General features: G+C 48.9%; 2 protein-coding genes across 3 annotated transcripts in view; one reads left to right on the forward strand and one right to left on the reverse strand.

Moving 5' to 3' along the window:
• The window catches only part of PIGH (phosphatidylinositol glycan anchor biosynthesis class H), a 43,204-nt gene extending 36,715 nt beyond the window's left edge, over positions 1-6,489 (forward strand). Inside the window, exon 4 of the mRNA XM_033187657.1 lies at positions 6,289-6,489. Within this exon, the coding sequence (XP_033043548.1) occupies positions 6,289-6,351 (63 nt within the window). The 3' untranslated portion in view covers positions 6,352-6,489. The remainder of the gene's footprint in view (positions 1-6,288) is intronic.
• PLEKHH1 (pleckstrin homology, MyTH4 and FERM domain containing H1) overlaps positions 1-15,064 on the reverse strand; it is a 54,469-nt gene that overhangs the window by 23,872 nt on the left and 15,533 nt on the right. The window contains exons 3-7 of one of the 2 annotated variants that reach the window (XM_033187652.1): positions 8,879-8,941; positions 7,291-7,440; positions 5,031-5,114; positions 2,399-2,480; positions 1,540-2,297 (exon numbers count right to left, since the gene is read on the reverse strand). In XM_033187652.1, coding sequence (XP_033043543.1) covers positions 1,540-2,297; positions 2,399-2,480; positions 5,031-5,114; positions 7,291-7,440; positions 8,879-8,941 — 1,137 coding nt within the window. The remainder of the gene's footprint in view (positions 1-1,539; positions 2,298-2,398; positions 2,481-5,030; positions 5,115-7,290; positions 7,441-8,878; positions 8,942-15,064) is intronic. The other variant, XM_033187653.1, reaches the window with a different exon arrangement.

The following is a 15,064-nucleotide window of genomic DNA, read 5'->3' on the forward strand; positions in this document are numbered from 1 at the left end:
GAGGTGGGGTAATTGCTTGAGCCCGGGAAGTTGAGGCTGCAGTGAGCCATGATTGCACCATTGCACTGCAGCCTGGGCAAGAGAGCAAGACTCTGTCTCAAAAAAAAAAAGGGAAAAGAAAAAAAAATGTCAGCCTGGGCAATATGGTGAAACCCTGTCTCTACTAAAAATACAAAAATTACCCAGGCAAGGTGGTGCATGCCTATAGTCCCAGCTACTTAGGAGGCTGAAGTAGGAGGATTGCTTGAGCCCAGGAGGCAGAGGTTGCAGTGAGCCAAGACTCCACCACTGCATTCCAGCCTGGGCAACAGAGTAAGACCCTGTCTCACTTAAAAAAAGAATGATCTCATGTGCCCATCGCCCAGCTCAGCAAAGATTAATGATGTGTGGTCAGTTATGCTTCATCTGTGTCCCCACCCCTGGCCACCAACCAGATCATTGCTTCTGAAGTATTTCTACCAGACAGACATCAAGACATTTTATCCAATGTTCCGAGTAAGGAAGCTGGCCTGGTGCAGTTGCCTGTAATCCCAGCACTTTGGGAGGCCTAGGCAGGTGAATCACTTGAGGTCAGAAGTTTGAGACTAGCCTGGCCAACATGGTGAAACCCCGTCTCTACTAAAATTATAAAAAGTACACTTTGGGAGGCTGAGGCGGGCAGCTCAAAGGTCAGGAGATCAAGACCATCCTGGCTAACATGGTGAAACCCCATCTCTACTAAAAATACAAAGAATTGACTGTGCATGGTGGTGGGCACCTGTGGTGCCAGCTACTCGGGAGGCTAAGGCAGGAGAACCCAGGAGGCAGAGCTTGCAGTGAGCCAAGATCGTGCCACTGCACTCCAGCCTGGGCAACAGAGCAAGACTCCGTCTCAAAAAGAAAAAATAATTAGCCGGGCATGGTGGCACACACCTGTAATTCCAGCTACTTGGGAGACTGAGGCAGGAAAATTGCCTGAACCCAGGAGGCAGAGGTTGCAGTGAGCCAGGATCGTGCCATTGCACTCCAGTCTGGGCAAGAAGGGAAGGGGAGGGGAGGGGGCCAACACTTACCTACCACCTACTGTGAACCACTACTGTAAGTACTTTCATAACAGCCCTATAAAGTAGGTACTATTATCCCCATTTTATAGATAGGGAAGCTGAGGCACAGAGGTTCAGTAACATGCCCAAGGTCACATAGTAAACAGTTCAACCCTAGTGGTTTGCTTCTGGGGCCTATGCTCTTGACCATTATACCAGACCATCTGAAAGACTCACAAAGATTAAATGGGAAAAGGTATGCAAGGCACCCAGCTCGATGTATGGTGCACGGTGAGCACTCAGGAAATGACAGTCAACCGCCATTCACATCATTCTGAATTCTAGCTCTGACCCTCACTGGTTGGGTGGTCTGCACAGGCTCCATGGTACCTGCCTGCCACGGCCACCATGAGGATGCCAGCAGCCTCCTCTCCTGCTCAGTGCATGGCTGTGCTCAGCCAGCAGTGTTCTTGTCATTAGCTCTGCTCTTCTGCCCAGCCCGGAGCTTGCCTCTTACCCAGGATGAAAACTGGTGCAGCGGGGGTGTAGGTGGCTTGTTACCCAGCTCCACTTCCTTCAGCTCAGCTCCAAAGGCCTTCGGGCTCTCTCTTTCCTCATTCTTCCCTGCTGGGGGTGGCTCCTCCATCTCCATCTTCTCTGGTTCCTCCAGGTACCTAGCTCGGGACTCCAGCTCAGGAAGGCCAGAGGGGTGGAGGGCTGAGAAGGCCCCAATCTCAATGCTCACCACACGGTCAAAGTGCCCACGGCCCACCTGGGGCTGGCTGTGGTGCCTTTTGGCCAACTGGATGCTGTCCTGCGGGGTGCCAGGAGCCCGCACCTTTGGTAGGGTCAGACTGCTGCCAGGGCCACCTTCCCTGGCAGAGGTCTTTGTCCCAGGGAGCATCCCTCTCTGGGCAGTAACCAGACCCTCACCCCAGGAAGCTGAACCACATCTGAAGGTACGAAGCTTCATGCATGGCTGGTGTGGAGGGCCGTCTCTTCCCAGATGAGGTTGAAGGGGCTTGGCCTCCACCATTTCCCCAGAATGGACCGTGCTGGAACTAGAATCCTCCAAGGGGCTTGCTGCTTCAGAAACAGAGTCCTTGCTCTGCAGGGCATCTGGGGAAGGTGCAAGCACAGCTGCCTTCAGACCCTGGGCCTGGGAGCCACTGTTCTGGCCCATAGGCTGGATTCCCAGCTCTGAAGGGACCGAATCCTGCTCTGCAGCTCCGTGGGGGGGCACCAGCAGCTTCCGCGAAGGAGCTATCTGAATAGCTGTGGTTGGGGTAAAAACAGTCACATTGAGAGCTCCCGTAGCTCAGCCCCATATCCACCACACACACCTACCGCACACCTGCACACCTTGGCCTGCCTACCTTCTAGTGCATCTTGAAGGGCTCCCACCTGCTCCACTAGGTGCTGATTATGGCTTTTCAGATGCTGATTCTCCATCTCAAGCTGAGCAAAAAGAAAAATGAAGATTTAGGACACCCAGCCTACAGGTTTAGACGTATTTTTTCAATTCTTTTTTTTAGACAGGGTCTCGTTCTGTTGGCCAGACTGAAGTGCAGTGGAGCAATCTTGGCTCACTGCAGCCTTGACCTCCCAGGCCCAAGTGATCCTCCCACCTCAGCCTCCTGAGTAGCTGGAATCATAAACGCACACCACCAGGCCCAGCCAATTTCGTTTATTTTTTGTAGAGACAAGCTCTCGCTATGTTGCCCAGGCTGGTCTCAAACTCCTGGACTCAAACGATCTGCCCACCTCAGCCTCCCAAAGTGCTGGGATTACAGGCATGTGCCACTGCGCCTGGCTGCTGCATTTTCTTTTCTTTTCTTTTTTGAGACAAGATCTGGCTCTATCACCTAGGCTGGAGTACAGTGGTGCAATCTTGGCTCACTGCAACCTCTGCTTCCAGGGCTCAAGCCATCCTCCCACCTTAGCCTCCCACTTCAGCCTCCCGAGTAGCTGGGACTACAGGTGCATGCCACTATGCCCAGCTAATTTTTGTATTTTTTGTAGAGACAGGGTTTTGCCATGTTGGCCAGGCGGGTCTCAAACTCCTAGCGTCGAGCAATCCACCTGCCTAGGCCTCCCACAGTGCTGCTGGGACTGTAGGTATGGGTTACCGCCCCCAGCCTGCATTTTCTTTTATTTGTTTTTTTTTGTTTTTTTTTTTTTTTGAGACGGAGTCTCGCTCTGTCGCCCAGGCTGGAGTGCAGTGGCTGGATCTCAGCTCACTGCAAGCTCCGCCTCCCGGGTTTACACCATTCTCCTGCCTCAGCCTCCCGAGTAGCTGGGACTACAGGCGCCCGCCACCTTGCCTGGCTAGTTTTTTGTATTTTTTAGTAGAGATGGGGTTTCACCAGGTTAGCCAGGATGGTCTTGATCTCCTGACCTCTTGATCTGCCCGTCTCGGCCTCCCAAAGTGCTGGGATTACAGGCTTGAGCCACCACGCCTGGCCTGCATTTTCTTTTAAATTAAGTCCAACACACTTTTATTGAGTATCTTTTAGCAAGGGTTGGGACTGTGAGAATATGCAGGTAAGCCACGCATCAGTTCTGTCCCCAAGAACTTGCAGCCTAGCAGGTGACCTGAGATACGCATCCAAAGAAGGGGATAGAAAGCAAAATGAGCCGATACCCTCCTGCAGGTGTGAACCACTTGTGTGGGGAGCACAGAAGAAAAGATGTATGTTCGTCAGCCACGCGTGATGGCTCACGCCTGTAATCCCAGCACTTTGGGAGGCTGAGGTGGGTGGATCACCTGAGGTCAGGAGTTCAAGACCAGCTTAGCCAACATAATGAAACCTGTCTCAACTAAAAGTACAAAAATTAGCCAGGCATGGTGGCTAGTAATCCCAGCTGTAATCCCAGCTACTCAGGAGGCTGAGGCAGGAGAATTGCTTGAACCCAGGAGGCAGAGGTTGCAGTGAACTGATATTGCACCACTGCACTCCAGCCTGGGCGACAAGAGCGAGACTCTGTCTCAAAAATAAAAAAAAAAAAAAGTAGGTTTGACCTTTTCCAAACTGCAATTCCCACTCCTTTTATTTAGAAGGAGGTTGTTTTCTGTTTGTTTGCTATAGCACTGTAGCTTCAAGTCCTGAGTTTCCTAAACAAAGGTACAGCATGTGATAAACTACAAAAATGGAAGATAGAAAAGGAAGGTGGAATAGAGGTTACCAGGGGCTGGGGGAAGAGAGAATGGGAAGTTAGTGTTTAGCAGGTACAGAGTTTCTGTTTGGGGTGATGAAAAGTTTTAGACATAGATAGCAGTGATGGCTGCACAACACTGTGAATGTACTTAATGTCACTGAATTGTACACTTAAATGGTACATTTTATGTATATTTTACCACACACATACAAATAGTTAAAAAGAACTAAGAGGATGAAAGAGAAAGTAGTGCAGTGCGATGGTTCACGCCTATAACCCCAGCATTTTGGGAGGCCGAGGTGGGCGAATCACCTGATGTCAGGAGTTTGGGACCAGCCTGGCCAACACGGTGAAACCTATCTCTACTAAAAATACAAAAATTAGCTGGGCGTGGTACATGCCTGTAACCCCAGATACTTAGGGAGGCTGAGGCACAAGGGTCCCTTGAACCCAGGAGGTGGAGATTGCGGTGAGCTGAGATTGCACCACTACACTCCAGCCTGGGCGAGAGAGCGAGACTCTATCTCATAAATAAATAAATAATACAAGAGAAAGTGGAGAGAGTGGATGATGGCCTGTGTGGGCTTCCTAGAGAGAAACTGAGGGGGCTTTTCAGAAGTAAGACACATTCCTTCTCCCAAACTTAAATCCAGCACCAAGCTAGTCAGGAGCTCCAGGGAGACCCAACCAAGACAAAAGGAAAGGGGAAGTAAACCACAGTGTCTCAGCATGGAGGCTGAATGCAGAATAAGTGCTGGACAGAACAAAGGTCAGCTGAGGCACCCCAGACAGAAGGGGGTAGGAAACTCCGGGGTCAGGGAAGGCCGCCAAGGTAAGTTTCCAACCCACCTCTGCCAACTTGAGTGTCACCCATTCCTTGATCTTTGCAGCTTTTTCTTGAACAGTTTTTGCTTCCTCTGCTCTCATCTGCTTCTGCAAGAAAGAGAGGGCCTTCTGTTAATCCCAACAGTCACCAGGAGAGTGATTGACTGGAGGTGGGAGACTCCGAGAAGAAATGTCAAGTGTGCGTGCCACTGACCTCGCAAAGCCAGTGAGCAGAAATCGTTTGTTGCAATATTATTTGATGAGGTAACACAAAATTTAAAAACTCAAAACGAAATAGTCTAAGTGTTCACCACTAAGGGGTTGGCTGAATAAACACGGCACATCCCTGACATGGAAGGAGAACGCTGTGATTCCATATGCAAGCAACATTAACAGTGAGGAGTGGAAATCAAGGATTGGGGAGGGAGAGAGAGGTGACTTGTCATTTTATAGTCCTCTGGCTGTTTTTGTATTTTTTACTATAAGCTTGTATGTATTACCTTTATAGTTAAAAAATAAGGCGAAATTGCAGATAGCTGAGGTATTTCCATCAAAATAGTCAAAAGAGGAGATGATTGAAAAGGTTTGCATCTAAAGAGGAGCAGCCTGGCCGGGCACGGTGGCTCACGCCTGTAATCCCAGCGTCAGATGTCAGACTCTCAGTATTTCAGAGCTGGAAGGACCTTAAAGGTCATCTAGTTTAAGGTGTGGCAAACAATGGCTTTCAGGCCAAATCCAGTCCTCCATCTGCTTGCCCCCAACCAGACGTGTTTTTGTCAATAAAGTTGCACTGTAATACAGCTATGCTCATTCATTTATGTATTATCTGTGGCTGCTTCCATGTTACAACAGCAGCTTTGACCAGTTGCAACAGAGAGCTGTGGCCCACAAAGCCTAAAATAGTTACTACCTGGACCTTTACAGAAAAAGTTGGCCGACCCTGACCTGGTTTGATACTGTCTTTGTACTTCTGTGGCAACTAAGGCTATGGCAACAAATGACTTGCTTTTGTCCATTCATGGCACAGCTGGGACTAAAACCAGGTCTCTTGACTCACAAAACAGTGCCCTTTCTTTTATGATCTTGACCTACTGATTCCAATTGTAAAAGGACTTTTTTTCTGACCTAAGGAGCTTTAGCAAGAGTCATTTTGTCCACCAACCCCCAGGATGCTGCCACTTCTAACTATGAGCTACTCAGAAGAGAAGGTATGTCTAAAATCAACGGAAGAATTGGTCAGAGATTCCATGTGTCAAAATTCTATTTTTCCATCATTTTTCAGGAACACACGGTACCCACAGCATACAAAGTCACCTCCATTAAGGGCCTATTCGATGAATGCTGATGGATAAACATGAATCTGCCCATGATGGTTGGAAGGCACCATCAGGATCCTACATGGAGAAGGCATGTGTAGGAAATTAAAAGTCATCTGTCCAGACTGTGGCGTGTTTAGTTGGAAATGACGGCACTCTGGCACCAGGGGAAAGCTGGGTAGGTAAGGTCAGTGGCAGAGGAAAGGGACAGAACTGGGATGGAGTTGGTGAGATTGTGAAGGGGAGAAGGCAGGACACAGGAACTGGCAGGGGGATGTTCCAGAAGTCCTCTCAGGAGCAAAGGTGCCGAGTGGAGCTGAAATGCTGTGCAGTGGCCTCTCCTGGGTTCCCATGTGCTCAGGAGGGAAGACCCTTGGTTTTCTGAGGAGGCAACAACTTTGGTCTCTGCCTCTTCAGCTTCATTGAGAAACTTTGGGCAACCAGCTGGCCATGACTGACCATCCAGTTCTGCGCAGCTCTGATCATACTACAGCCAAGTATCAAGTGTCTCATCTTGGCAGGGCACGACAAGGCCAGAATGGAGAGAGAAAAGCTCTCCTTACCAAGTACTGACCACGTGCCTGACGCTAGGCACAGGTCACACAGGATGCTTCTCCCAACAGCCCTATGAAGTGTTTCCACCCTTCTTTTATAAATGTGTAAAATAAGAATCAGTGGCTTAAAAGCTTTGCCCACTGTCAGAAGCAGCAGGTGCTAGAGGTGGGCTTCACACCCAGATCAGTCTGCCTCCAAGCTCCTTGTTCTACTCTATCCCCTGCTTGGCTTCTAATGAGCAGATGTGGGAGGAACAGCCCTTCCTATAATGAAATTTCCACATAAAAGAACAGGCTCAGGAGGGAGCCAGTTCCCCAGCACTCGAGGGCTTGAGCAGACCAGCTCAGGAAGCTGGGGGCCAGCGGGACAGATGTGGAAGAGGGCATGGTGCTCCCTTGCGCACGAGCCCTTACCTGCTTCTCCAGCTGAGCCTCCAGCTGGCTGATGAGCTCATCTTTGCCTTTTATGGCTTTCAGCAATTCTTGGTATTTCCGGTGCAGGCTCCCCGCAGAGTCCACATTCTTCAGATTGGACAGTTTTACTTTCTCTTCCATGACACCCACCTGAAAAGTACAACGATCTCATAGTATCTCCCATCATTCACATGGGGTGTGCAGTGGCCAGTAACGTGGGATGGGACACCCTCTGATGCCCCAGACTGTGACTCCCAGGCACAGCCCTTACCCAGGGCTGTCTGAGCCAATTAATCCAACTATCATTTATAAAGCTCCAATCTGAGCAAAAGAAGGACTAACAAAGAAGAAACTCATTTTGGCTACTCTAGGTCATAGTAATGGAGAGATAGGTAGGAGGAGGGCAGAGGAGATGGTAAGTGGAAAAAGCAGCTGGTCTTGTGTCATTGACCTCTGTGGATCCCAGTAGGAATGAATTGAGCAGGACAAACAGCCTAGAAGAGCAACTGTCCCAACCCCACCATGGTAGAGATATTTACTGTTCACTGGACAGCCATGTGCTGTCTCATATTTCTCAATCCTCCTGCAGCTAGATGGAGCCATGTCATTGATCCAACCGACGGGGTCCAAGTGGAAATGGTGCATCATTTCTGGACTCAAGTATGTATGTATGTATGTATATATTTATTTATTTAAAAATTTTTTAAAACAGACAGGATCTTGCTATATTGCCCAGGCTAGATTCAAACTCCTGAGCTCAAGGGATCCTCTAGCCTCAGCCTCCCAAGTAGCTGGGACCATAGGGGCATACTGCTGCACCTGGCTGGGCTGAAGTATTTAAAAGCTGGTGCAGGGTGAGTGTGGTGGCTCACACCTGTAATCCCAGAACTTTGGGAGGTTGATGCAGTAGGATTGCTTGAACCCAGGAGTTCCGACCAGCCTGGGCAAATAGTGAGACCCTGTCTCTAGAAATAACTAACTAACTAACTAAATAAATAAGGTCAGGTGAATGGCTCACACCTGTAATCCCAGCACTTTGGGAGGCTGAGGTGGGTGGATAGCTTGAGCCCAGCAGTTTGAGACCAGCCTGGGCAACACAGCAAGACCCCATCTCTAATAAAAAATAAAAATACATAAATTTTAAAAATAAGTAAAAGCTAGTACACAAACATCCAGCTTTCTTTCTTTGCCATGGCAACCAAGAAGGCTGTGTATTCCAAGTGTCCAGCTGTAAGATAGGCGAGCTTCCTTTAACCTGGATTCCTGAGTGACTGTGGAAGCGGAATCACTGGCTAACCCTCAATGGACAGGTTCCATGAGTGAGAACTAAATGTGATAAACCACTGAGACTTCAGACTTAATTTGTTACCATAGCATAGTCTAGCCTATTTGGAATACTATACCCAGTTGCTATATGGATCTTTACCCAAAGACTCCATTCCCACAGAAAGCTCCATGCACACTCATTTGTTCAGGTATAACACAGCACTGCTGGTGATATGTGTGTCCACCTGTGTCCATGGGAAGGGCCTGGAAGGGCCGACAGTCAATCCCCTGCATATTCCCACCAATCCCCTCCCCTGGTTACCTGGGTCTCAGCATTCTCTGCTCTCTGCTCTGCCTCCAGCAGCCTCTGCTCCAGCTCCTGCATCTGCTCAGCCGGAGAGAAAGGGGAGATGTAGGTGCCATGTCCCTACTATGAACATGGCATCAAGGCCACTTGTGCACTTAGAGAATTGTGCACACACTGCACACAGGCCAGGCCAGGCTTCAAGTGCCCATCTCAAGTGGCTCAAGAGTATCAGGGTAAAGATTTTCAAGGCAACTCTCAGCTCCCTAATCCTGAGTTCATGGGGCAGGTGAAGAGCCCATGGCTGCTGTCCTCTCTGCTGAGGGAGTGGAGGCCCAGCTCTTTTGTCCTGATGGAGGGTGTCCGAGGAGGGCAGCAGCTCCACTGTCATTCTTTCTGAGCATCCCGCCCTGTCCTGGCTTCAGTCTCCCCTTCCCGAGGCCCCTTTCATCTCAGCACTGGGTCGAAGGCGGGGCCGTGCCACTGCTCCCATAGGGCCCACCCTGTGTCATCAATAGAGAACGTTTCTCCCCACTGAGAATATCTCTGGCTGGGGACGAATACCTCCTCACCCACAGTCAAGGACACCTCTGCCTGTAAGGGCTTCAGGGCTATCACCTTATTTGATTTCTTTAATCTTAAAGAACTAGAAAGAGAAAGAGAGGCTCAAGATACACTTTTCAAAATTCTATCTTGTGAGCTGGGCATAGTAGCTCACGCCTGTAATCCCAGCACTTTGGGGGCCTAAGGCGGGAGGATCACTTGAGCCCTGGAGTTTGAGATCAGCCTAGGCAACATAGCAAAACCTCGTCTCTACTAAAATTTTTCTTTTCTAATTAGCTGGGTGTGGTGGCATGCACCTGTAGTCCCAGCTACTCGGGAGGCTGAGGCAGGCAGATCACTTGAGCCCGGGAGGTTGAGGCTGTAGTGAGCTGAGATGGCACACTGCACTCCAGCCTGGGCGACAGAGTAAGGTCATGTCTCAAAAAAAAAAAAATTTAAAAACATAAAAATTCTGTCTTGCTGCCAGTAGAGGTGTGTCACTCAGGCCTGAGGAGCATGGAAATTCTGGAAATTACACCAAGTGAGCCAAGCAAAGGGACCGAAGTTCTTGTACATGGAGGCTCTTCAGGTACCAGATCTAAGCTGAAGACTAAAGAGCCGCTCACGAGCCCACAACCTACACGGCATCTCTTTGCAGCTTCTCAAGCTCATGGCTTGGTAAGTGAAGTGTGCGTTGGATGTCAGCTCCCATTCTCCTCCTGCCAGGGCACCACTGTCTGTTGCCATCACCACAGGCAGGGCACCACTGTCTGTACACCATCACACGGAGGACCCACAGAAGCAGAGCAAATTCATGCATCCCGCTCTCATGTCTAACACCATGTGCCACAGCCTAGCTGGGACCGCTACTTCCTTCCCCAGCCTGCCTTGCCCCAGAGTAACACATATGCTTCATACATGTCCCAGAAACATTGCATCCCAGCCGCGCCTTCCACGAGGCTGGACAGGCCCAGTGCCCCTCATTTCCCAAGCTCCAGCCCAACCTCCTCTCTAAGGATTTGGCCTCTTCTCTGGCTATTCAACCTTCTCCCCTCAGCCTGGACCCTAGCTGATATTTACCAGTGAACTGATCAATCCTTCTCTCTTTCCCAGTCTCTCAGCTGAAATTCTGCTTTCCTTAATTAAAAGGTAGATGAGCAGGATCCCTCAGCCTGCTGCTAGACAGTGAGAGAAAAGTTACACGGGAGCAGGAGTTCGTGTTTGGGAACCAGGGGGACTTCTTTGCTCAGGGTGGCCTTCCCTCATCCATTGTTTTCTTCTTCCTGGGACTGGGGAGACACTGATGCTTTCAGGGCACATTCCCTTGGACAGAGAGTTAGAGTTATGCTCATCTGAAGATCCCAAGTAAAACTCAAGACTTAAACCCATGGGACAAAAATGCCCCAGTGCTCCCATGGATAGGGCCCCTTCTGACAGGCACTGATGTGTTCAAGCCAAGGATGCCCACACCCCTTCTTTCCTTCCTCTCTTGGGGTTAGTAACACTACTCAAACCTCTCGATGGAAGCTGAGTGAGTGGGTTGGTTCTGGTCAGTTTCAGGCATCGATGTGAGCCAGATGGACTGTCTTAAGTCAAACAGTCCTCAGGCTTGTCCCAGAGGAGTTCCTTGACCTTCACACAGTTACCATGCAGCCACGGGGCAGATAACAGCACAGCATAAATCAATATTATGGTTATAATGGTGGTTGTCCAGTGCAAAAGGAATTCTACTTGGTGGTGGGGGGTTGGTTGATACATAGTGGTGGCCCCCAGTGTTGGTACTGCATAACCCTTCCCTCTTCGACACCAGACCTAACTGGCCAGCCAGGTTCTCTCTCTCCAGGAATCTGGAATCAAGAGATCAGAGGCTGGAGCCAGGGAGCTGCCCTGGAGAAGGGGCACAAACCTCACCAAGTCATGGTTGCTGGATAGTTCCTTCGGTTTTGTGAGCTGCCCCAGGATCCTTCTAATAAATCTCATTTGCTTAAGCTAGCCAGAGTTGGGTTTTTGGGTTTGTTTTTTTTTTTTTTTTCACCAGAAATAATCTAGTGAATGCAATGATTAGGAGCATTTTCTTTTCTTTTTCAAGAATAAAATGAAATACTAAATGGGAAGGCCCTGGACCCTCAATAAGTTTCCTAGGTTGAACTTCAGCAGGATACTGAGACCACTGAGACCTAACTAGTCTGCTCTGTAGCTTAGAAGAAAGCATAGGCTTTCCATTGGAAATGATAATTCATATTTGTGACATTCTGCAACGACTGGCTGATATTTTCTAACTTCATCTGATGGAAAAACTTGTCTTGCTCTTTTGCAAATGGAGACCAAGGTGGAGTAAAGGATAAACTTGGGTCTTACCTCCCATGGAGGCATTTCCATTTGGGTCAAGAGTGATAAGTCAGTGACATTGGTCAGAACCAGAAATCGCTCTGTTATTGACAACACAGCGAGCATTTTTTCCCCTCCAGATTTTATTATCTATCCCATGCGCATGCTATTACTGAAGTAGATGGAATGGCAAGGTACCTTTCAGAGCCTGGGGTCCCCCTTGGGGTATCCCCCCAGCCCTTGGTCACCCTCTCTCACTGCCAGGTGGTCCTCATTACTACCAACCCTCCCAGTCCTTGTTATCCACCTGGCAAGGACACTTGACACTCAAAGCATTTCATATTCACTTTTATGCTGGAGTATTCTTTTTTCTCTAAAACTACTGTCTGAACACTTCAGCCCCCAGCATCAACACTTTTCATGAGCACAGATCTTTCTTCTTCACCCTTGCTTAAAGGGCCACACCTGGAGCTCTGCAAAGCTGGTGCTATAGGTGGGCACCCTTATTTGGCTGTTCCAGGGTTCTCTAGGACCATGTCCTCAGCTGTCCTTTCAGTGTGTGGGTCTGGGGTAACACACCAGCCAAGGAGGTGTCTGACAGGGATCTACTTTCACCAGCTGCACATAAGACTCATAAGCTGCCCTAGAACTGGCTGCAGCAACCTGATGAAGTGCACTTGGCACCAATCTGGTATTTAACCCCCAAGTGTGCAGCTCCTTGTCACACGCTGTGAGGTGCTGTGAAATATCAGACCACTGTGGCAGGAGCACCTGGGACTCTCCTGTACTCCCAGCACAGTCCTGCCGTGCCAAGCAGTGGCCTGAGCCAAGAGCCACACCATCCTGGTCTCAATGATCCCTTTGAGAAAAGGGTTCAACATTCTTTATTTTTTAGACAGAATCTCGTTGTGTAGCCCAGGCTGGAGTGGCCGATCTCAGCTCACTGTAACCTCCGCCTCCCAGGTTCAAGTGATTCTCGTGCCTCAGCCTCCCAAGTAGCTGGGATTACAGACGTGCACCACCATGCCTGGCTAACTTTTGTATTTTTAGTAGAGATGGGGTTTCTCCATGCTGGTCAGGCTGGTCTTGAACTCCTGGCCTCATGTGATTCGCCTGCCTCAGCCTCCCCAAGTGCTGGGATTACAGGCATGAGAGGTTCAACATTATTACCGCTGCTTTGCACCCACGGGAGAGAACGGCACACCTAAGAGGTAAGGCTCTGGAACTTGACTGACTCTACCACAGTGTGGCTTTAGAAAATTCCTTAACCTCTCTGTGCCTCAGTTTCCTCATCAGTAAAATAATAATAATATGAATAATAACACCTCCTAGGATCGCTGTGAAGATTTCACACACCGCCCCACGTAAAGCACATGTGTATGGCCTGGCATTCAGAAGTTTATTGGTAAAAGCTACTTGTTGGTTTTTTCCTGTACAAAGATGGCACTTAGGAGCAGGGAGACCAGTTTGGCCGGGACAGTGTGATGCTCACCTGTTGTCTCAGCATGACTAGTAATAGAGCCCCCTTTCACTTTCTCTCCAGAGTGATAGATTTAGGTGATAGATTGTATGATCGGACTACTTAGGTTCACCTACAGAAAGAATGGGTTTAAGCCAGAGGTTGCCCACTATTAATTTAAAGAGTGTCCTATAAGACCTACACTGTGTTGTGGGCATTTATTTTATATGTATATAGCTAAACAGGGCCACTTGGTCTGTGTAGGGCTGTGTGTATATACATGTAGGACATTTAGGCTACACTTATGTAGCTAAACAGGGCCACTGTCATAAGCACTGTACATGTATTAATTCATTTATATTTCATAACAACCCCAGAAGGCAGGGACTATTAGTATCCCTATTGTGTGGATCAGGAAGCTAAAACAGAGAGGTAAGGTAACTTGCCTAAGGTCACACAGCTTCTAAGATTCAAAGCCAGAATTCAAACGCAAGTAGACTGGCTCCAGAGTCCATGCTGTCAGCCACGACACTACACTGCCTCTCACATCCAAATCTCACATGTCACATAAAAATCCAGATTCTGGCCAGGCGTGGTGGCTCAAGCCTGTAATCCCAGCACTTTGGGAGGCCAAGACGGGTGGATCACGAGGTCAGGAGATCGAGACCATCCTGGCGAACACGGTGAAACCCCGTCTCTACTAAAAAAAAAATACAAAAAACTAGCCGGGCAAGGTGGCGGGCGCCTGTAGTCCCAGCTACTCGGGAGGCTGAGGCAGGAGAATGGCGTGAACCTGGGAGGTGGAGCTTGCAGTGAGCTGAGATCTGGCCACTGCACTCCAGCCTGGGTGACAGAGCGAGACTCCGTCTCAAAAAAAAAAAAAAAAAAATCCAGAGTCCATATACATCTTGATTTCCACCTTCTCTTAAAAAATCAAAAGATCTGGCCACACTAGCATTATATTTTCTATTTTCTATAGCAGTAAGTGGCTTCAGCCCTTCCCCTCACGTTTTCCCAGAACCTCTCGCTCTCTTCATTGTCTCATCTATCTAAATTAACTGCAAACATTTGAATTTGCAACCCCCAGTTTAGCCATTACATTGTTCTAACTCTGTTGTTATCAAAGACAATTGTTTTGGCCAGGCGCCGCACGTCTGTAATCCAAGTACTTTAGGAGGCCGAGGAGGGTGGTTCACTTGAGCTCAGGACTTCAAGACCAGCCTGGACAACATGTTGAAACCCTGTCTCTACTAAAAACACAAAAATCAGTCAGGCATGGTGGTGTGCACCTGTGGTCCCACCTACTTGGGAGGCTAAGGTGGGAGGATTGCTTGAGCCTCAGGGGCAGAGGTAGCAGTGAGCAGAGATGGCGCCACTGCACTCCAGCCTGGACAACAGTGAGACTTTATCTCAAAAAATAAAAAAATATAAAGACAATGGTTTTCATTTTTGTTTTTTAAGCAACAGATCTTTTGTTCAATTAAAATCATATGCTTATTCCCAATACATAAAATACATGAATGTGGGGCTGGGAAGAGAAAGGGCTCCAAGTCTTGTCTATGGGCTCCACTATACCCCACAACCCCAGAACCTCTCTGGGCCACATGGGGCTCCAGGGATCCACTGGAAAGACAGCTGAATGGGGCCTGAGGTAAGGCCATGGCAGAGGTTAGTTGCAGGAGAGACTTTCAAGGGCATAAGAATTACACGTGGGCTTTATCACCATGCAGATTCCTGGGCTCTGCTCACAGAGCTTTTCTTTAGCAAGTCAGAGACATAGCTCCAGAAAGTGCTTGTAAAGGGAGTGCTTGTGGATGAAGGAGGTGGTCCACAGACCACACTGTAAGAAACAGTAGCCTGGCCACAGAATGCAA

The sequence above is a fragment of the Trachypithecus francoisi genome, unplaced genomic scaffold, assembly GCF_009764315.1.
Source record: "Trachypithecus francoisi isolate TF-2019V2 unplaced genomic scaffold, Tfra_2.0 Lachesis_group3, whole genome shotgun sequence".
Taxonomy (NCBI): Eukaryota; Metazoa; Chordata; class Mammalia; order Primates; family Cercopithecidae; genus Trachypithecus; species Trachypithecus francoisi.